Here is a 21,784-nt window from a genome sequence, read left to right as displayed (position 1 = left end):
TTAATTTTAGGCAGCCTGTTCTAAAAACAAAAATGTAAAAGGAAGAGCTTTTATGTAGCGGTATAACATGATACTGTGTCTGAAAAATCGTCTTTAAACTCTTCTACTCAATTTTTGTTTCTCAACCACATAACCAGCATTTATTCTAGACATTGCTTCTTTCTGTTTTCTTTCATTCTTTTCTTTCTTTTCCATCTCATTGCATAGAAGATTTGAGGTGACAAAGGATGATAGAACTGTGACATACATTTACTTTGGTCTCTCTCTAGTCAGGGATGACTTTGTGAGACCAGAGAATTCTACATGAGTTGCCAAGCCCTCGTCTCTGGTCAAAACATTTCTTCTGCTCCTTTTATCAAGGTTGCAAATATTCTCCTGCTAGAAATAACTTCCTTTTGTCTTAAAGATTTTTCGGTCTTTGAAACTGAGATTGGGTTGTTGGGGAGTAGGGCAGATCTGGACACGTGGGTCTAGTTCTAGCTCTGTTTTTGACCGACTGTGTGACCTTGAGCAAGGAAGTCACTGTCCCCTGGCTCTGATTTCTCTCATCTGAAGAAGCGGCCTTCACGCGTGCCTCACCAAGCATGCCAGTGGCTCCTGGGATGGGACACTGGCCGTCACACCTGCAGAAGGTCTAGCATTCTGGGTCCCCTCCCATAATGCCAACAGTACTTTCGGTCATCGGCACACCAAAAGACTTCTCCACACGTTTCTAAATACCTCCTTGGTGAGAGGCACTATCCCTTTGAGTGCCATGGGCGCCATTTTGCTTCTGAGATCCTGTAATTTGATGGCTCTGACCCATCATTAACTTGGTACGCAGTAGATGACAAGTATTTAAAGTGGGGCAGGTAAAGATGGAGAAGGAGAAGGAAGCCAGAGGTCCCCGAGGGAGATGTTAGAGGGATAAACACCCATGTGCTAAGGGATTCCCCAGCACCGTCCTCCTTCCTTCCTCTTCCCCACCCTTGCAGGGCAGTGTGACGCCTCCAGGCTCTTAGAAGAAGAATTTTCTGAACAAATGTAAGCCAGACAACCAGTGATTTCTCAGTCACCTCCCCTGGGCACATTTCTAATTCAAAAGGGATACCCAAAGGGAACACAGCTTAATCTGAAGGGTAAAACTTGAAGATGCGGAGTGATTGTAAACACACGCAGCAACTCCAGAGGGGAAGCTCTCAGGATGGGCGCCTACCTCTTAAATCACACTGCCAGATAAAGGGACTCCTGACCGTGAAATAGGCAGATGCCTCTCTTCTTGTTACTTCTAGGTGCAACATGAGAATTGCCCCCATTCACTAACTCCTCCAAGGTGGGTTGTGTGTCTTTAGTTTGCTTTGCTAAGACTGCTACTCGGGACAACTCAGTGGCCCCCTGTCATTTTTTAGGACCGTAGACGGCACGACATTCACGAGTTCAATTAAGGAGAAGACAGTGGGTCGAGCGCTGTACTCTCAGGCGAGAGCAAAAGGCAAGACCGCCGGGCTGGTGAGGTAAGGGCGGGGCCAGCTCGGCTCATCCGTGGCTCCTCCCACTCAATCCCATTTAATTTTTAAAAATCACTCATGGTTGCTCCTAACGCCCACATCATCCTCACTTGCTAACCGTGCTGTTTCCTCATTAAAACTAAACACCTCAATCAACGATCGCGGTAACCTTGACGTGTATGTGTTTACATCAGGGCTTACGCTGGAAATGCATATCCCACTTGATGCAATAATAGATTTCTTCTTTCTGCAAACTTTCACAAACGGAAAGAGCCTCTGGAATGAGTCTCAAATGCCTCAGAGGAAATGCGTGCGGTCTCTGGAACCATCTGAGTTTGGGTTTGAGTCCTGGCCCCACAATTGAGTGGTCCTGAGCAGGTTGCTAATAATCTGTTAGCTTCATCTGTTATCATCTGGGAAATGAGGGTACTGATACCCGTCCTGCAGAGCCGCTGTGTTAGAAATGACGCCTGTCAAGTTCCTGGCGTGGAATGGGGATCGATAACTAGCAGAGGGCACTCAAATCTGTAAGAAGCTCTGGAAGAAAACGATCAGGCAGGAGAGGAGACTAAGCTGTTGGTGGAATTAAAGTTACCTGGAAGTTTCAGTGATGTCTATTGTACCTCCTGTTCACCTTCACGAACACTGGAGCAGGCTTGATTGCCCAGAAAAGCCTAGATGCCCCCTGCATAGACGTGGGGTCTTGCTCTCCCTCGTGCATGTGGGGACTTATGTCGGGGGTGTTAAACTTTCAGGAGCAGGGCTCTTGACATGGAAAACTTCAAAACCGAAGTAAACGTCCTCCCCGGAGCGAAGGTGCAGTTCGAACTTCATTACCAGGAAGTCAAGTGGAGGAAGCTGGGATCCTATGAGCACAGACTCCATCTGCAGCCCGGACGACTGGCCAAACACTTGGAGGTGAGCCAAGATTTGCAGGGCGTGAGGTGACACCTTCCCCTGAAGGCTCCTACCCCCCGGCCTGTGCTTTTCTCCCGGTCATCACCCTTTGGGGATGCTGGATGCATTCGACTCAGCAAGACAGTGAGGGGCACTGATCAGCATATGGGTTTGGAGTCCACCCATAAGGAGGGCACTTCCTTATGGATTTCAATGCCAGCCCAGCTCCTTATTAGTTGTGTTCATTTCCTGGGGTGGCCCTAACAAATGACCACAGCTGGGCGGCTTGAAACAACAGGAATTTATTTTCAGGACACAAATCTGAACTCAAGGTGTTAGCAGGGCCTTCCTACTAACGGCTTGGGGGAGAATCCTGGCTTCTCTCGGCGTGCGGCAGCCACTGGCACTCCTTGACTTGCGGCCTCCTAGCCACACCGCTCCGATCTCTGCCTTGGTGGCCACACCATGTGCTCCCCTACGTGTCTCACATTGTCCTCTGCCTTCTTCTTATAAGAAAACTTGTCCTTGGATTTAGAGTCCACTGAGTAGTACAGGAGGATCTCGTCTCGAGATCCTTACCTTAACTTCATCTGTGAAGATGCTCTTTCCAAAGGAGGTAATGTTCACAGTTTCCAGACGTGTAGACATGGCTTCGGGGGTCATTGTGGGGGGAGTGCCATTCAGTCATTACGCTGGCCTGCTAACGCAGGACTCGTTACCTTGAGCGTCCGTTTTTTCATCTGTAGGAAGGGTACGATAACATATTTTCCGTGTAATTTATGGCAATGGGTGGCAAATGATAAGGACTCAGTGAAGCTAGTTCTCTTCCTCTGCCCGCCCCCCACTTCCTTACCAATATGAGCTCACCATTGCTGACTTGACTTCACCTGTTGCCCTCCGAACCGAGACAACTCTTTAGGGAGTTTGAAGCTTTGTGACATCACACGAACATTTTGTGTAGGAGGCAGAGCAGAGCCAGAAGCAGCCCAGGAGAGCATCCAATCCAATCTGCCTCTGCATTTGCCAGATAGGCTGTGAATGGCCCTCAGACCGAGAAGACTCCAGGGGATGATCTGATCCTGGTGAAATTTGTATCCTGATTTGGAAAGTTGCGTAACTGACCAACAGAACACACTTTCTTCTCGTGACCGCTGTGTAGCATCAGCCTGCTCTCGATGCCACTCAGTTCTTTTAAGTGTCCCTTCTGGCACATACCGTGCCTTTGTGAAAGATAGGATAAGATGCCCTTCCTCCCGGCAAAGGCCGCCTCGTGTCAGGACACGTGACTTGGCAAGTGGGTTATGGGCCACCTCCCAGCATCCTTGATGGTCCTGGCTGGCAGCTCTGCACAACTCAACAATGTGACCCTGGTTATTTTCCTAGGAGTGATGAAGAATGTAGGCCTGTCCCCCCCCCATTCTCTTGCTCAGTGCTTGAATCCCATGGTAAATAGATACGATCAGCATCTTGCCTATAGTGATGCAAGTACCGAGGTGGTTAATAATATTAATTAGTAACTGAGTTAATGGTAGGAGAAGGCATATTCTATGTCATTGACTCCTCCCCACAAATTATATGTGTGAAGCACCTGCCACTCATGATGAACAGGGACTTTTTTTTTTTTTAAGTTTATTTATTCTGAGGTGGTGAGGGGCAGAGAGAGAGAGGGGAACAGGATCCTAAGCAGGCTCTGTGCTCCGCACAGATGTGGGGCTTGAACTCACAAACTGTGAGATCATGACCTGGGCGGAAATCGAGAGCCGGACACTTAACCGACTGAGCTACCCAGGCACCCCTCCTCCCCACAAATTACAAAGTAGGTCTCATTAGCCCTGACTTGCAGATTTATATAAATAACTTGCCTAAGGAACCAGACCTAAGAAACCATTAAGATCTGGAACTATGTCTGACTGCATCCCAGACTACATTCTATGCTACCAATGCAAGAATTTGAGTTTGAGTCCATGAGGATAATGATTCTTAACACACATACCGAGTAGCACATAAATCTTTCTTGTATTTCTGAAATGTTTGTTCATCCTTAAACTTCCCACGCTGTCAGGAATTCCTTGGTTTTAAAACAAGACAGGTGGAGTCTTAGAATATTAGCAAGGGCGTTAGACACGGTGGCAAGTTTTCCGGGTTCTGGTCCAGAGTTGGCACTCTGGCCAAACCTGCTTCCCGGCCTTCAGTTTCTCATCTGGGAAATAAGAGGTTGGACTAGATGGTTTTTAAGGTACTTTCCAGCCCAAATAGTCTATGAAATATTTCAGTTTCTAAAGAGACTTGATTTCATCCAAAGATAAATGAAGGAGAAATCATAAAGTTAGACCTTCTCCCTGTGCTTTTTCCAGAAAAGGTTTCTAATCACCATCAGAAGGACTGGAAATACAGGAATTGCAGGGAACACATCTCTTTTTAACCCCCACCCCAACCCCCCAGCTGTATGTATCAAATCTTGGGAAAATGTTTTATTCCAACTCCTGTCTGTGTTCCTTGCCGAAAAGTCAACAAATATGGCAAGTGACTCACTCTACACTTGTTCACAGGTAGAATCTTATGGGAGAATGAAAGCAGTAGCCCCAGTTCTCTGTCAATTTCTGACTTTTCTCCCTGACCTTCAAGAGCTGCTTAATCAACTGCCAGCAATGAGTGGGTCAGACTGTCCTGGGATGACTGACTTACCCGATTCTGTGTAGATTTAATCCTTACCAACATGGAGAATCTGGAGCTAATGGGAATTGTGGAGGCAAATTAAGTTCCCATCTTGTAACTACCAAGAAAGAAAATGTTGGCTCTGCTTAGACAAGTGTCCATGACTTGATGAAAGCAGATTTGAAAAAATCAGCGGGAATTTTGACATGATTCCAAAGGCAGGTACTTCCAAAGGGGAGATAGCTCATCACTGTTGCAAAGGATCCTAAATGAGGAAGAGGCAGTAAGGAAACCAATGTGCACGTGACTGTATGTGATGACCTCACATGAAAGCAGGCGTGTGCAAAAGAAGGGACATCTCATGGAAAACATTGTGGCATTGTGGCATGGGGCTAATGGATAGTTTGGCGATATCTACCGGAAAGACAGAGCAGGAGCTATTGGAGGATAGGAAGCGGTGTACAAAGTATTAGGGGCTTGGGCCCTGGGTCTGAAGCCTGCCTCAGCCACTTATGAACTGGGTCACTCTGAATGAGCAATAACAAATAAAAGGATAATAGATAGTAACATTATCGATAAGAGTTAAATGAGTTCATACATGTGAAGTGCTTAGCGGACCATGTAGGGTCTATAGAGAGGAAGCCAGGATTATGGTTTTTCCAAAGATCACCCAAGGGGATGTCCTATTTAGCTCTGCCCAAAGCAGGTAGATAGAAAAGACATGAAAAAGCCCAGGAGAGAGCCACAGAGTAACTGCAGAATCCTTTAGAAATGGCTTTCCTTTTTTTCCCCCCTTTAACAGCATGAAGACTCTTAGAAACAACAACAGCCCCCCAAAACTGGGGGCATTAGAAACGGGGCATTAAGCCCGGAGGAATGAAGTACTGGAAAGGAAGAACTGAGTCGCCCATCACATGAGATGAGTCATATCCCACAGAAGTTAAGGACCATGAGGAAGTGATCATGGAACCAGGCTGGGTTGTCTCTGGGAAAACTTACAGCAGACGATGTAGTAATTGTAGTCTTTGCTCAAAAAGCCTTGAGGCTTAGAATAATTTGCTTTCCCTTCTCCAGGTAGACGTGTGGATTATCGAACCCCAGGGAATAAAATTTCTTCATGTTCCTGACACATTTGATGGTCATTTTGATGGTGTTCCAGTGCTATCTAAAGGACAGCAGAAGGTATCATAAGTATTGCCCATTGCAAAGGGTCTAAGTGGCTACTAGCTCATGAGTTCTCTTCCCTCCCTGTGCTCCGGGGAACAGAAAAGAGTTCAGGTGTTGAACTCTGTGAAGGAACAGGCACCCCTGGGCAAAATCTAGGGTCTTCCCCAGGGTCTGCAGAACACAACTCCCAACTGTCTCATTGCATTTTGACCACTGACTTTCCCTTTGGGGGCCCCATTTCCCTCAAGTCATCTGCTTGACCAGTAGCCAAAAGCCAAAAGCTTCCACACAAATGGTCTCAGTCATAGCAAGAGATCCTCCGCTTAATTCTCTTTACTTCAAGACCAATTATAACCAACAGTGGAGGAGGCCAGTTCCTCTAAGAACCTTTCACAAACTCATTCTCGAAGCTGGTAGCCATCTCTCTGGTGGGGGAAGGGAGGCATTCTTTGGCTATCTTGAAAAGTCCTGAACCGGAAACCAATGTGACAATACATTTCATATTAAAAAAAAAAGAAAAGTCCTAAACCTTGGGCAACAGCACCACAGGCTGGCAGATACTCCCTCACATGCCTGGCACTGTCCCTTGCATTGGAAATGGGACAATCAGTGGTTCCTGGGTAGAGGATGGCCATCAAGCCTTGGGCAGTGCCTCTTTACCTGTGTGCGGCTGTCAGCCCCTCATCTGGGGAGGGACGGGCGCAGAGGCGGGGCTCTGACATCACCGTTCTTTCCAGGCACATGTTTCCTTCAAGCCCACTGTGGCGCAGCAAAGAAAATGCTTCAATTGCTCTGAGACCGCGGTAGATGGAGAGCTGGTGGTGATGTATGACGTGAACAGAGAAGAGAAAGCCGGTGAACTTGAGGTGGGTAAAAACAGTCTAGGAGAAGCACCATGCTGAGGCCAAACAACTGTTCCTTGTTGAACAGACGCCCTGGCTTCCGGGCGGCCCCTAGCGGTCAAGGCAAGTGTCGAGTTGCAGAGAATGGACCACAGTCATGTGTCTCTAAGTGTTACTAAGCATTATCTTTTCATAGGAAGACAACGAAACAGAGGGTCATTGGGTTTCATGTCCTTGTCCCAGAAAGGTTCTTGTAGGCCTTCTATGAAGTACAGTAGAAAACCACAGAATGGGAGTTTTGGATAACCTTCGAAGGCCCTTTGTAATTAAACTGTCAAAGAAAGCAGGGAGGTTGTGGGGCTGGGTGGATGGAACAACCAAGAGAAAGATCTGGGCTAATGGTGAGTTCCAGGGCCAATGTTCCTTGTGAGATTTCTAAAGTTTCCTTTCCCCTTTTGCCATGTCCTAGGTGTATGTCTGTATTTCCCTTGTGCTCAGGTAAGAGCCCCGTAGAGGGTATCCAAGAGCCTGTGCTCTCCAGGACAGGGAAGTCGAGAAGCATCCACAGTGACACCCTCCACAGTTAGCCATTGTACTGTCTTGGTCGAAGCAACCAAAGGGCAGTGGAAAGAGAACTTGGGGAGGCAGGCATCAGAGCCTGCAGTAGAAGACAAAGACGATGATCAGGAAGGTAGCTGGAGAGGCCTTCTGATACCTTCAAGAACAATCCGAACCTAGCACCCTAGAGTGCTTGTAAAGGTCCTTCGTGATCTCTCCTACTGATTCTCCACCCCAATTCCTTGAATTCTTAAATTCTATAGCCCTCGTGGTCCTGGACAGCTCGCAGACCCCCTAGGGTGTTATGTTTTCCTCACCCTTGTCTAGAACTTCCTCCCTACTCCTACCTGTATCCCCAAACCCTGCCCAACTCCCACACTGGCGGACCAACTCCAAACTCATCCTCAAGACCAGTGTAGATGTCAGCTTGGGAAAGACTCCCCCATCTGCGTCAGATCACATCCGCTGGGCATTCTCGGAGCCCTTTATTTTCCTCATCCTAGCACGTAGCACTCTATGTTATTGCCTCTTTACTTGTCTGTATCCTCCGCTGGCCTGTGAGCCCTGTGAGGGCAGAGCCTGCCTGCTTTACTGCTGGCTAGCACGGTGCCTGGAACACAGGCTCTCCATGAAGACTGGGTGTGTGGAGGGAGTGGAGGGAAATGCCCTGGGAGTTAAAGTACCCAGAAGGCTTGGGCCCACATGGGAAAGGAGTGAGGGAGAGAAGGAAGGAGAAGGGAGAGACCTGGGTAGACACCAAGCCTCTGTTCTCTCCTTTATGACCAGCCTGCTTCCACACCTCTCCTCTCTTAGCCCCTGGGCCCCGTCTTCCTACACCCTAACCACCGTGTTCTGTTTTCCAGGTGTTCAATGGATATTTTGTCCACTTTTTCGCTCCTAACAACCTGGACCCAATTCCCAAAAACATCCTCTTTGTCATTGATGTTAGCGGCTCGATGTGGGGCATAAAAATGAAACAAGTGAGTATCCCCTTGTTGGCAGTGGTACATGGGGCTCCCCGCCTTCCTTGGTCCCCTCCAAACACGGCAGCCATTCAATGCACCTGTCCCATCGGACCTTGTCTCGGTCCCCTCGGGCCACTGTGACAAAACACCACAGATGCCGGTGGCTTGTAAACAACACATGTATCTCACAACTCACCGTTGGAACATTTTCATCTCGGTTCCTTCTCGCACTGAGCACTCCTGTGCTTCCGTCTTGCTCTTCTGCATAACGTTTTACTTCAGCACCTGCCCATTATTCATGGGTCCTTATAGGCACATCTTTTCTAATCACACTGCAGTTCCTTGAGGGGGGCCATCCTGCCTTATGTCTCCCAGGCTGCAGTTCAATATGAGCTAGTCCAGCGTTAAATGGTATAGATGAGGTTCTATAGAACAAAAGAGGAAATTTGTTTAATGTTTATTTTTGAGACAGAGAGAGAGAGAAAGAGAGAGAGAGCGAGCAAGCAGGGAGGGGCAGAAAGAGAGGGGGACACAGAATCCGAAGCAGGCTCCAGGCTCTGAGCTGTCAGCACAGAGCCCGACACGGGGCTCGAACCCACGGACTGTGAGATCATGACCTGAGAAGTCAGACACTTAACCAACTGAACCACCCAGGCGCCCCTTCTTTTTGTTATTTTTTTAAATTTTTTTAATGTTTATTTATTTTTGAGACAGAGAGAGACAGAGAATGAACAGGGGAGAGTAGGAGAGACAGGGAGACACAAAATCCAAAGCAGGCTCCAGGCTCTGAGCTGTCAGAGCAGAGCCCGACACGGGGTTCGAACCCACGAACCGTGAGATCTTGACCTGAGCCAAAGTCGGAGGCTCAACTGACTGAACCACCCAGGCACCCCACTTTTTGTTATTTTAAAGAGGAGTGTAGGGGCGCCTGGGTGGCTCAGTCCTTTGAGCCTCCAACTTTGGCTCAGGTCAAGATCTCACGGTTTGTGAATTCAAACCCGTGTCGGGGGTTTGCCTGCTCACACTCTGTCTCTCTCTCTTCTCTCTCTCTCTTTCTCAAAAATAAACATTAAAAAAAAATTAAAAGCGTATTAGGAATCAAGACTGCCACTTGCAGGGGATTAAAATTTTAAATAGGTTTGTCACCGAAACAGCTGCCTGCATTGAGAAGAGCTTGCGGAAACCCTTCAAAGGTGTGGAGAGAGGCACGCAGCTCTCGGGGGGCAGACGGCTGTAGGTGGCGGGGCCAGCCACGGCAACAGCTCTGAGTCAGAAGTGTGCCAAGTGTCCGAAGAACAGAGAGCAGCCTGGCAGAGAGGAGCAGGGAGAGGGCAAGGGAGACGAGCTTCAAGAAGGGAGGGGCAGGACAGGTCGCTTGAAGCCCATTAGGTCACCCTGAGAACCTTGGCTCTATCTTTGAGAGAAATGGAGAGCTTCTGGGGGGTAAGATGAAGGAAAGGCCCCATCTGACATGTTTACAGCATATCCCTGGCCACTATGTTGACAACAGACTGGTGTGGAGGTGGGGTTGGAAACAGGGAGGCCAGAAAAGCAGCTATTGCTATAACCCAGGCAAGAGATGATGGCGGTGTGGACTAGTGGATGTGGTAAGAGGCCACTGGAATCTGGAATCTATTTGGAAGGTGGAATACACAGAATTTTCTAAAGCTGGGAGGTGTGAGAAGAAAAGAGGACTCCAAGATGCTCCGAGCTCTTAGCCTGAGCAGTCGGAAGGAAGGATGCAGGTCGCCATTGGTGAGTGGGAGAAGACAGGCAGAGCGAGACTTCGTGGGGGGACGCTGGGGGTTCAGTTTTGGACGTGTGAAGTTTGAGACGCCTGTTAAGGATCCGAGCAGACGTGTCAATGATGCTATTACAGCTTGAGTTGGTACTTGAAATATGACTAGGATGAATTCTTGGTCTTCCTCCTTTCTTCTTGGGCTTCAAGCTTCCGTGACGAGACCCTTCTCCGTTCTTTTCTGAAACAGACAGTGGAAGCCATGAAGACCATATTGGATGACCTGAGAGCTGAAGATAAGTTCTCCGTAGTTGACTTCAACCACAATGTTCGGACCTGGAGACACGATTTGGTCTCAGCTACTAAATCACAGACTGCAGATGCCAAGAAGTACATTGAAAAAATCCAACCCAGTGGAGGCGAGTGACTTTAACCTAGAGCCCACTAAGAAACTTTCATAGGGTTCAAAACTTCATTCACTTGGGACGCATCCTTTCCTATCACAGCGGTCTTTGCCCCGCCCACCACGGCCTGCCTTAAATGTTACACGTATTACTACAGGATGAATAGTAAGTCCGTGTGAAGGTACAGGGCATACCCATCCCACACAACTTTGTAACCATTCCAGTCCTTCTCAGCAGCCTTGTTACGGTCATAGCATCAAAGGCAACTGTCCACAGACCAGTGTCCCAGCATGTCAGCAAGGGACATGTAGGTACCTTCAATTTGGTGCATAACGAAGTGACGGAGGGGTGCTTTGAAAGGACTAATTCATCTTTCCGGGAATAGTTTGCTACAAAGTGAATATTTTACTCCACTGGGGAATCTTGACCAGCCCAGGGAAACTTTGTGTCCCTTGGAAAGTAAGTGAAGGATTTGGGTGCTGACTAAATTACGTAGGAGTAGTCGCAAGACAGACGAACCTGAACCCGGGATGTGATTGTTTTCGTGCAAGGAAAGAGTACCTAACATAACTGCACATAATGTTACTCTAACAGGAACAAATATCAATGAAGCCTTGCTGCGGGCCATCTTTATTTTGAATGAAGCCAATAATTTGGGATTGCTGGACCCTGAATCCGTCTCTCTGATCATTTTGGTTTCTGATGGCGACCCCACAGTAGGCAAGTAGCTCGTCAATTTCCTAGTGACAGATATTTCACTCTTGTTTCTCGGGAACGTGATTGGCTTAAAAATGGGAAATCTCATGGCACTTGCCCGAGTTTCTAAACCATTCTAACGCCATGCTTTCTAAAAGGAGGCTTCTTTTGACCCTGAAGCGTTCACCCTGCTGAAACCCAGTCCCAGGTATTTTCCGGTGATGCTCTTAAAGCTCAGGCTTCACCTGCACAACGTGGGGGGCGCTTGAATGTGAATTGGCATAGCATGCTGTCGCATACTTAAGGTGTGTGCGATGAGTCTCTGTCCCCCGAGTCTGCAGCGTACCTCTGGAGTCTGCAGTAACGTATATGTTCTTGTTCTCCACAGTCCGCCAGTTACTCGTGGCAACTGGAGAAATTGCTTCTTTCTGATACATCCTGCACATCGACATCTTTTCCACAAAATGGCCCATCATCTCCTGGCTTCTATCATGCGCTGTTGTTATCTCGATCTGCTTTAGTTGTGTCCCTGTGCTGACAAATACAACTAAGGGTGCATGCTAGATTGTGTTGCAGCCTGCCGTGTAGACAAGGCTCGTGCCTGACGCAGCTCCATGGAAGGAAGTTGAGTGGCCAGTCAGGACAATGGCAGCCAGAGTCCTAGAAAGACGGAAAGCAACCATTTTACCAATACTGAGACGAGAACGGGAGTCATTACGTAGCATTTGTCGTAGGTTCAGTATTTCCTCCTTCTCAGATCAAATTACTTTTAAAATTCAATCTGAGGGACGCCTGGCCGGCACGGTCCGTGGAGCATGCAACTCTTGATCTCAGGGTAGTGAGTTCAAGCCCCACGTTGGGTGCAGAGATTACTTAAAAAACTAAAATCTTCAAAAAAAAAAAAAAGAAAGAAAGAAAATTCAATTTGAGAATAAAATCATCTGGAAGAAAAGGAAACAGTAAAAAATTAAGTCCGTTCCTCATTTCTGTACCTTAACCATCCAGTTCCTGTCCCTGGAGAAAGCCTTTGGTTACCAGTTTCTTGCATATCTTTCCAGAGATATTTCGTGCATATCTGTAGACTACATATACACATATACACATGTATATGTCAATATATATACACACATGCATGCGCATATGCAAATACATCCTACATACACCAATGTTTACATTGTTTTTTCCCCTTTAAAAATGTGTCTTTGAGATCATTCAATATAAACACATAAAAAGTTGCCTTGCTCTTTTTAATAAACTGCTTAGTATCTCACAGTTTGAATGTATCATCATCTGACTGTATCATCATCTGACGGACCTCCTTTACTCGTGTACCTTTGTTTTTGCTTTCAATACGTGGCTATTCTATGGTTGCCCACACTTCATTTCCATTTGTGTGAGTGCAGCCGTAAGAAAAATTCCTAGAACTGAGTCGCTGGGTCAAAAGGTTAAGTGCATTTTTAATTTGACAAAAACTTGGGTCTCCCGAGTGGCTCAGTCGGTTAAGCATCTGACTTCAGCTCAGGTCATGATCTCACAGTTTGTAAGTTTGAGCCCTGGGTTGGGCTCTGTGCTGAGAGCTCAGAGCCTGGAGCCTACTTTGAATTCAGTGTCTCCCTCTTCTCCCACTCATGCTCTCTTTCTGTCTCTCAAAAAAGGATAAACTTTAAAAAAATATTTAATTTGACAGAAATTTTCTGTCTCCATGATTTTCTTTCAAAATCATTATAACCTGGCCCCCTCATTCTTTCCTTTCTGTCATCATCAACTTTAGGTGAACTGAAATTGTCAAAAATCCAGAAAAACGTGAAGCAGAACATACGAGACAATATCTCCTTGTTCAGTTTGGGGATAGGATTTGATGTTGACTATGATTTTTTGAAGAGATTGTCCAATGAAAACCGTGGGATTGCTCAAAGGATCTATGGAAATCAGGACACTTCTGCCCAACTCAAAGTAACATTTTTTCTCTTTCTTTTGTCCTCCTTCACCCAAAGTCATTCAACTAGCAAGATCTGATGTCTAAAAGAAAACAGCCACATTTAAGCCCAAACTGTCATTACTTCAGCTTCGTTCAGCCGCAAGAATCAGGAAGTGTTCGATTGCTTCCTCACGCGGCCCACGCTGCACGTATATCTACACGGATAGTGAGGCGGGAGGCAGGAAGGGGCCGGGCACACGCTTCCCGACTTCCTGAGCAGTTCTCCCAGGGCATTATCAATGCTTCTGGGCTCTCCGGTCCTGTTAAACAACTGTCCTTGTCTTCATGGCCATTGTTTCCCCTTTAAAGTACGTTGGCATCTCGGTGTCGACTTTTTGTGACGCAACACAGATCAAACCACAGCCTGGAGGTTTCCTTAAATGTAAAGGAGATAAGTTACTTGTTTATCTCACCTAAATGGACAAGAAAAGAGATGTCTTTACCCCACCCTCTGTCAGTACCAGGTACCATGTGGCAATGGCAGGCACCATATTTAAAGTTGGGGACAGGAGGGGCGCCTGGGTGGCTCAGTCTGTTAAGCGTCTGACTTTGGCTCAGGTTCTGATCTTACGGTTCACGAGTTCGAGCCCCACATCAGGCTCTGGACTGTCAGCTCAGAGCCTGGAGCCCATGTCCGATTCTGTGTCTTCCTCTCTCTCTGCCCCTTCCCTGCTTGTACTCTGTCTCTCAAAAATAAATAGATGTTAAAAAAAAATTTTTTTTTAAATTGAAAGCTGGGGACAGGAAAGGCATAAGGGGCAATTTGGGAATATCAACCCAGCTGACTTTTCTTATTATAAGTATTTATGAGCTTTTTATCCTGGTTATAAAAGGGGGAAAAATGCTGGGCTGTTGAGTCAAGGGTAATGGTCTTAACAGTTTTTTACTTTCTCCATGTCAATTCATCTGATAATTGTGAGTTTTCCTTGTCCTGTGGCTTTCCACAGAAATCCTGTGAGAGTAAATTAAGAGACACCAACTAAGTATTTTGGGGAATCGCAGAGAAAAGTGCTTTAGACCTATGAAGTGGTATGAAAATAATGATTTCTTTGTTCTGCATGAATTGTAGAAATTCTACAGCCAGGTCTCCACCCCGTTGCTCCGGAACGTCCAGTTCAACTACCCCCACACGTCAGTTTCGGATGTCACTCAGAACAGTTTCCACAACTATTTCGGAGGCTCAGAGATTGTGGTGGCAGGAAAATTTGACCCTGAAAAAGCCGAGCGGTTACAAAGCATCATAACGGCAACCGCGGTACTTCTGTTTATCTGCTTATTTCTAAAAATACTAATCGGTGCCCTCGATACAGTCCATCCTGTATATTAATAGGCTGGTATTTTGCATTCCAAGAATCTGGAATAAAGGCAATGATAATAACTGCAAGGGAAGGCATGTGAATATCTACGCCATTGTCCCCAAACCATTCTGCAAGTCCTTACCTTTTCATCCCAAAGCCAATCCCAAACCTTGGATGTATGCACGTACTTCCACTTTTGCATTCTTCCAAATTATTCTGCATTCCCCTTGAAGTTACATCGTGCCCTGATTCATGCACAGTAGGTACGAAAAATGCGGACTGATTAACTATAGCCCCGTCCCCGGATGTTTTTCAACTGTGTCTTCCATCATCCAGGCTAACACGGAATTAGTCTTGGAAACTCTGGCCGAAATGGACGACCTGGAGGAATTTCTATCAAAAGACAAACACGCAGATCCCGATTTCACCAAGAAGTTGTGGGCCTATCTGACAATCAACCAACTTCTGGCTGAGCGGTAAGAAGAAAAGTGTGTACGTAACAGGGGTTCGCAGAAGTGAGACGTTTGCCTTGAATGTTTGGAGTGTCATACAAAAAGGATTTGGGACCCAGAAAGGCAGCAAGTTAATTCAGGATTTGCATTGTCAATTTTCACTGCTTTCCGAGCACTTTAGGTAAAGCTGAGTTCACTCTTTTAGTCTTTTGTATTGAGGTATAACATACATAAAGCGTGTGAGGTGCATGAATTTTAAGACTACAGTTTGATAAATTCTTGTGTGTATCACGCACATAATCACCACCCAGATCATTAGAGAACGCTTCTATCCTCAGTGAAGGGTCCCCGTTCTCCTTCCCACTGAACACCCACCCCACCTGCAGTGGATATCACTGTCACCATCAATTAGTTTCCTGTGACGAAATTTCATATTATGGCACAATCTGTATTCATCCATTTCTGGCTTCTTTCGTCCAACATGATATCTGTGAGATCCATCCGTGTTGCTGGGAGTATCGGTAGCTCATTTGCATTCGCTTTTGAAAACCGTTTATTGCCCAAAGAGAAATTTATGGGGCTCCTGGCTGGCTCAGTCGGAAGAGCATGCGACTCTTGATCTCAGGGTTGTGAGTTCGAGCCCCACGTTGGGTATAGAGATTACAGAAGTAAATGAAGCTTAAAAAAATTATAAAGAGAAACAAAGAGAAATTTATGATTATCGTATCACATAAGGATGGGTGATGTAATGTTTATGCATTTCATCTCTGCTTCTTAGCTGACCTGCACTTAAACTCTGCAATATAAAAACTACACTTCTTTTATTTTTAATTTTTTTAACGCTTATTTATTTTTGAGAGAGAGAGAGGTGGGGAGAGACACAGAGTCTGAGCAGGAGAGGAGCAGGAGATTCTTAGGGCAGTGAAAGTGTTCTGTACGATACTGCATTGGTGAATACATGTCGTTATACGTGCGTCCAAGCCAATAGAATGTCCACCACCAAGAATGCACCGTAATGTAAACCGTGGACTTTGGGCGATGACGATGTGTCCGTGTCGGTTCATCAGTTGTAACAAATACGCCGCTCTGGTGGGGGATGTTGATAGTGGGGGACGCTGTGGTCTGCGGGCACAGGGAGACTATGGGAAGTCTCTGTACTTCACCTTGATTTTGTTGTGAACCCCAAACTGCTCTGAAAAATAAAGTCTCCTAAGAAAAAAGCAAGTCCTTAGGACGGCATGACTAAATACGATACTAGCTTCATGGAGCCAGTTAGTCCTATTTTACCGTGTGGTCCGAGGGTCCTGGTCGAGCCCAGAAGTGGGGGAGGGTCAGGGCGGGCAGAGGGGGGCCGGGGGTGGAATCTTAACTCAGCCTTCATGTTCTCAAATGGGGCTATTTCCTAAATACAGAAGCCTGGCTCCCACAGCCGCTGCCAAAAGGAAAATCACAAAAACAATCCTGCAGATGTCTCTGGAACATCACATGGTGACCCCGCTCACCGCCATGGTGATTGAGAACGAGGCAGGGGATGAGCGTATGCTGGCGGACTCCCCCCCGCAAGATCATTCCTGCTGCTCAGGTCGGTGTTGCCCTCGGTGGGGGTGGACAAACGGGACGGGCCAGCTTCCTTACCCCGAATCGGGGTTCTCCGACCTCTGCCCATCTCCCCCTGCGGCCCACCTCTGGCTCCCAGGCCTGTGTCGCCGTGTGTCCGAGCTCTTCTGTCCGTTTCCTTGGGAATAGCTTATCGCTTTGGCCCTCGGATATTTTTGCTCCCTTAGCTCCCAAAGGAATGTTGAGGACCCCCCATGCCCCTGCACGCACAGTTTAAATGAACACAGCACCGTTTTCCGCCGTGCTTAAATGGCTGCAGCGAGTTTAATTTGGGGCACACTGTGAATACCGGACTCGTCACGTAAAACTGTCGCATCACAGTTGTAGGTGTTTCCAGTGAATTGCAATAACTAGCTTGGTGCTCTCCATCATCCATTAAAAACATGCATGAACGGGGCGCCTGGGTGGCTCAGTCGGTTAAGCATCCGACTCGTGATTTCGGCCCAGGTCATGATCTCATGGTTCAGGAGTTCGAGCCCTGCGTCGGTCTCCGTGCTGACAGCAAGGAGCCTGCTTGCTTGGGCTTCTCTCTCTCTCTCTCTCTCTCTCTCTCTCTCACACACACACACACACACACACACACACACACACACACAAATCAATCAATAAATACTACATGAACAAATTCTATTTTAATTATTGGGAAGTCCACATTGTTCTTTTTTTCTAGTTGAACTTGTATTTCCATTCTACGTTCCTGGTAGAATTATGTCTCAGTGTAACATATTGTTATGCCAGAAAGTTTTTACTGATCCTTCTGCTCTGCTGCGAGAAAAAGTGTTTACAGATTTACATTTTTTTCAATTGCTTGTGAAACTATAAGATTCTGAGTGTTCACGGTTTTCTTCTAGATTGAGCCTTATGACAGCTACTACAAGTAGAAAACTGGTCAAAACAATATGCCTATATTATGAAGTTTGATATCCATTAGTCAAATTTTATTAGAAATCATCTCCTCATGAGGAAAAAAAAATGTGGCTGTTTTTTCAAGTATCTATGGATAAACACTATTAATAGATTGAAAGAGATCAGATTCAGAGTCAGTTCAACTTTAAAAAAGTTTTTTAGGGCCTGGCTAGCTGAGTCGGTGGAGCATGGGACTCTTTGTTTTTGGGGTTGTGAGTTTGAGCCCCATGTTGAGTGTAGAGATTACTTAAAAATGAAATCTTTAAAAAGCATTTGTATAGGCCTAAGTCCTGATAAGTCTTATGGACATAGGTAAGTAGATAGGAATGGAATGAACTTGGTCACAGCGATTGTCACACCAGCTTTATCACCGTGGTCCAGAGTTCAAGGAACGCTTACTTCTTTTTTTTTTTTTTTTTTAAGTTTATGTATTTAATTTGAAAGGAGAGAGAGCAAGAGTTGGGGAGGGGCAGAGAGAGAGAATCCCAAGTGGCCTCCGTGCTATCCGCGCAGAGCCCGATGTGGGGCTAGAACTCACGAACTGTGAGATCATGACCTGAGCCGAAATCGGGAGTCAGATGCTTAACTGACTGAGCCACCCAGCCGTCCTGGAACTCTTACTTCTGACAACCCCGTTACAAGAGCCTGGGGCCCCACAGCTAAATTTATCTAGGGGGAAGCTCGCCCTAGACACATGGGCATTTGTAAGTGATTCTGTATCACCTAGATAAAATGCTTAGGCGGACTGCCATTTGTCTCTCAAAGACAGGAGGACTGCCTATATATCAGAGAGCAAAATGAATTTTTGGTAACCAGTAGGGGAAACTAGTTGGTGGAGAACCCGAATTGTTTAGACTGCTGTTTGGTGAGGAGACAGATCCAGGCCGAGGTCGACTGTCACCCTGAACTTCGCCAGGGGCTGGCCCGGACGTCATCCCCCTGACCTATGCTGAAGACGCGGGGCCTTTCTCCAGACTCTATGGGACAGTTCCCACAGCCCCAGGTTCTGCAGAGAACCCTATAGCAGGCCCGCATGGCATAAAGACAGGAGGAGCTGGAAACGAGAAAATTCTGGGATCAAATTAACGGGAGAAAAACTTAGCCGAGAATCTCTGGGGTCTACATAAAACAGATTCTTGAAGTCGTAAGGAATCTCTATGGAAAAGTAAGCCTGAGAAACTAATGCATCCGGGTTGTTCTACGCAGGGGCCCTGTATTACGGCAGCAAAGTCGCTCCGAGTTCAGTCCCATCTTGGGTCAACCCTTCCCCAACGCCAGTGATCCCGATGCCTGTGCTGGGGGCTCAGGTCCTCGAGGCAACTCCTCCTCCACATGTGATGAGAGGTAAGAGACGGTCAACCCCGCTTCCACGTCCTGGCTCCCGGTGGGATCCCAGTCCCGTGGAGCATCCTTAACACAGCTAGGCTGTCGACTACATGTGAAACCGTCGTCAAGGGCTAGCCAGAAAACAAATGTTATTATTAAATATTAGAAGCTATACATTTTACAATAAAAAATACTTTAAAGGGGGCACCTGGATGGCTCAGTCGGTTAAGCGTCCAACTTTGGCTCAGGTCACGATCTCGCGGTTCACGAGTTCGAGCCCTGCGTGGGGCTCGGAGCCTGGAGCCTGCCTCGGATTCTGGGTCTCCCTCTCTCTCTCTGCTCCTAACCCTCACCCTAACCTAGCTTGCACTCTGTCTATCTCTCTCTCTCTCTCTCTCTCTCTCTCAAAAATAAGTGAGCATTTTTTTTTTAAATTAAAAAAAAAACCAAACCACTTTAATGTTGTTTCCTGCACAGCCACATGCTATTTTGTGGGGTTGTTTATCTGTTTGTTTGTTTTCAATAGCACATTTGAAAAATCCTCGTTTAGCTCAGTCCTAAAAACCCTTCCCACACATGATTGCCCTGGGAGGTACGGGTGGCAGGTGGGATCATCCAAGGGAAGACTGCTTCCTTGTGCAACAGTTCTGGCAGCTGCTTCCTTGTACAGATTGCTGTCTCTCCTCGTCGTCATCCTCCCCAGTATCCTTTCCCAACCAGCGAGAGAGAGGCAGGAGCTTCTGGGGGCCGGGGGAGGAGAGTGTCTCCTCTCCCCTTCCTGGTCCGGTATGGCCACCTTTCCTGGAGCGAGATGACAGCCGTCTAGTGATTAGCGGGCCCTGCGTCGAAAACCTGTGTGAGCTCTTTCCTTTCTTTCTTATTAGAAAGGAGCACATTTCACCATTCAGGGGGAGTGAGCGCATCCCTCTCCCTGTTGGAAGTATGAGCTTGATTCGGGTTGTTTGAAATTTCAGCAACTCCTGATGTTTCCAGAAGCGTGCAGCTTTTCGGGACTGCCGGGCACGCAGACTTTTCCAGCAAGAACATTTCTGACCATCAGAACCGATTTCTCCAGACTGTATACCCGCCATCCACCAAGCACTGCATTATATAACAGAGAAAACGTAGTGAGGACTTCAAATCGACTTAAAATTTTTGTTAAACGTTTATTCATTTAAAAAAAAATTTTTTTTAACGTTTATTTATTTTTGACAGGGAGAGAGACAGAGCTTGAGCAGGGATGGGGCAGGGAGAGAGGGAGACACAGAATCGGAAGCAGGGTCCAGGCTCTGAGCTGTTAGCACAGAGCCCCACGCAGGGCTCGAACCCACGAGCCGGGAGATCATGACCTGAGCTGAAGTCGGACGCTTAACCGACTGAGCCACCCAGGCGCCTCTCAAATCAATTTTTAAAGCGAGCGCAGCTCTCCCCTCTGGCTTGTCTCTAAAATTGTTACTTGTGGGCCAGGAGGGATTTGCTTCTTCAGCCTTCCATGGGTGGCAGTGCTTCGTAGAGCGGCCCCTCCGCTCTCCCACCTGAGCGCGTCCAGCGACGGAGCTTAATGAAGGACCCCGCGTTGGACTTCCAGCCAGTGGTGGCAATTTTACAACGCCGTACTCGCGGGCAGGGCATCCACGTGGGGACGGGGCTGGGTGGCTCTCAGAGCGAGGGACAAGGGCACTGACAGGGGCGTGAGCCTCTTCCACTGCTGCTTCGCAAAACAAAGCTTCTGTCGAAACGTGTAGAGGTAAAGCTAACTTAGTTTTCAACGTCCGTTCCAGTTAGAATGCAGGGCTCCCTCTGAGTTCACGGCCTGCTGGATGAGGCAGGAAAGGGGACCGGGTCTGCGGTCAAACTCTGCCCACGGGACCGTGTGCCAGACTCTGAAACCTCTCTGGGTCTCAGTGAGCCCGCCTGTAAAATGGGGATGAGGAAAAAACTACACGGTGGTTACTATGGACTCGGTCCCTGGTTCCCAGCAGAAGTTCGTAAACCCTAGGTCGTCAGGACTCTGTGAACTCAGTCGTGGGAGTCCTGGGACCAGCCTAAATATGACGCCTCGTGTCTGCCGTCTAGATTCTATCAACTCAGGATGGCGGCTCTGATGCGCGGTCATTACCAGAAGGTCTGATTAGCGGGATTCGTGGGCTTTGGCAAAATCAATCATTATCTTCAACCAAAGCAATTCCCTTCAGAAGACATTTCAAAACACCGGATTTGTGTAAAGGAAGAGGCTATCGTGATAAAATGATTTTTGCTTAATTGAAGAAAGGGAGTCGAGAGCCTTTGTTCTGTGTTTTAATGATGCCCTCGAGTGCCCCGCTCAGCACCAAATCGATTAACCAAGTATTTATTGATCACGGAGCAGGAGCCTGGTGGGGGGGTGCAAAGCCATACAAGATTGTATTCGTGTCCTGGATTGGTTTCTCTTCCATTTCATGTCCCAAGTCACACACTTGAGAACGAACGAGCGTGTCCGAGCGCGTGGGAGAACGGGCTTGCCCTTTGGTCCTCGCCCTGCCACTTACTGACTCTGTAATGTGACCTCGGGGCAGCTCGCCTGTCCCCTGCAAGGCCACAGGGAAAATCAGTTGAGTTAATGTTTTGCAAAGGACTTTGCGGTCACCAACCCCTCGGTGGATGGGAGGCCGCCGTTCCAGTTTTATTCTGGAAAACACAACCAGGGCAGTTCCTACAGCTCACTCCGTTACCAGATACCGTGGATGCTACCACGCACCCCCGGACTCCCCCTCCCGTGCGGGTCCCATTTCCCATTGGAGTTCGCGAATTTACCATCC

At 47.3% G+C, this 21,784-nt stretch overlaps 1 protein-coding gene across 1 annotated transcript in view; it reads left to right on the top strand.

Annotated features, from left to right (window-relative positions):
* The window catches only part of ITIH2 (inter-alpha-trypsin inhibitor heavy chain 2), a 35,050-nt gene that overhangs the window by 6,431 nt on the left and 6,835 nt on the right, over positions 1-21,784 (top strand). Inside the window, exons 5-16 of the mRNA XM_058681948.1 lie at positions 1,389-1,493; positions 2,243-2,405; positions 6,114-6,221; positions 6,944-7,072; positions 8,470-8,586; positions 10,560-10,728; positions 11,308-11,433; positions 13,181-13,362; positions 14,457-14,642; positions 15,022-15,161; positions 16,550-16,719; positions 18,867-19,004. Of these exons, the coding sequence (XP_058537931.1) occupies positions 1,389-1,493; positions 2,243-2,405; positions 6,114-6,221; positions 6,944-7,072; positions 8,470-8,586; positions 10,560-10,728; positions 11,308-11,433; positions 13,181-13,362; positions 14,457-14,642; positions 15,022-15,161; positions 16,550-16,719; positions 18,867-19,004 (1,733 nt within the window). The remainder of the gene's footprint in view (positions 1-1,388; positions 1,494-2,242; positions 2,406-6,113; positions 6,222-6,943; positions 7,073-8,469; positions 8,587-10,559; positions 10,729-11,307; positions 11,434-13,180; positions 13,363-14,456; positions 14,643-15,021; positions 15,162-16,549; positions 16,720-18,866; positions 19,005-21,784) is intronic.

Source organism: Neofelis nebulosa, chromosome 8 (genome assembly GCF_028018385.1).
Source record: "Neofelis nebulosa isolate mNeoNeb1 chromosome 8, mNeoNeb1.pri, whole genome shotgun sequence".
NCBI classification, from domain to species: Eukaryota; Metazoa; Chordata; class Mammalia; order Carnivora; family Felidae; genus Neofelis; species Neofelis nebulosa.
Note: the sequence above shows the minus strand (reverse complement) of the source record. Positions and strands in the feature narration are given on the sequence as shown.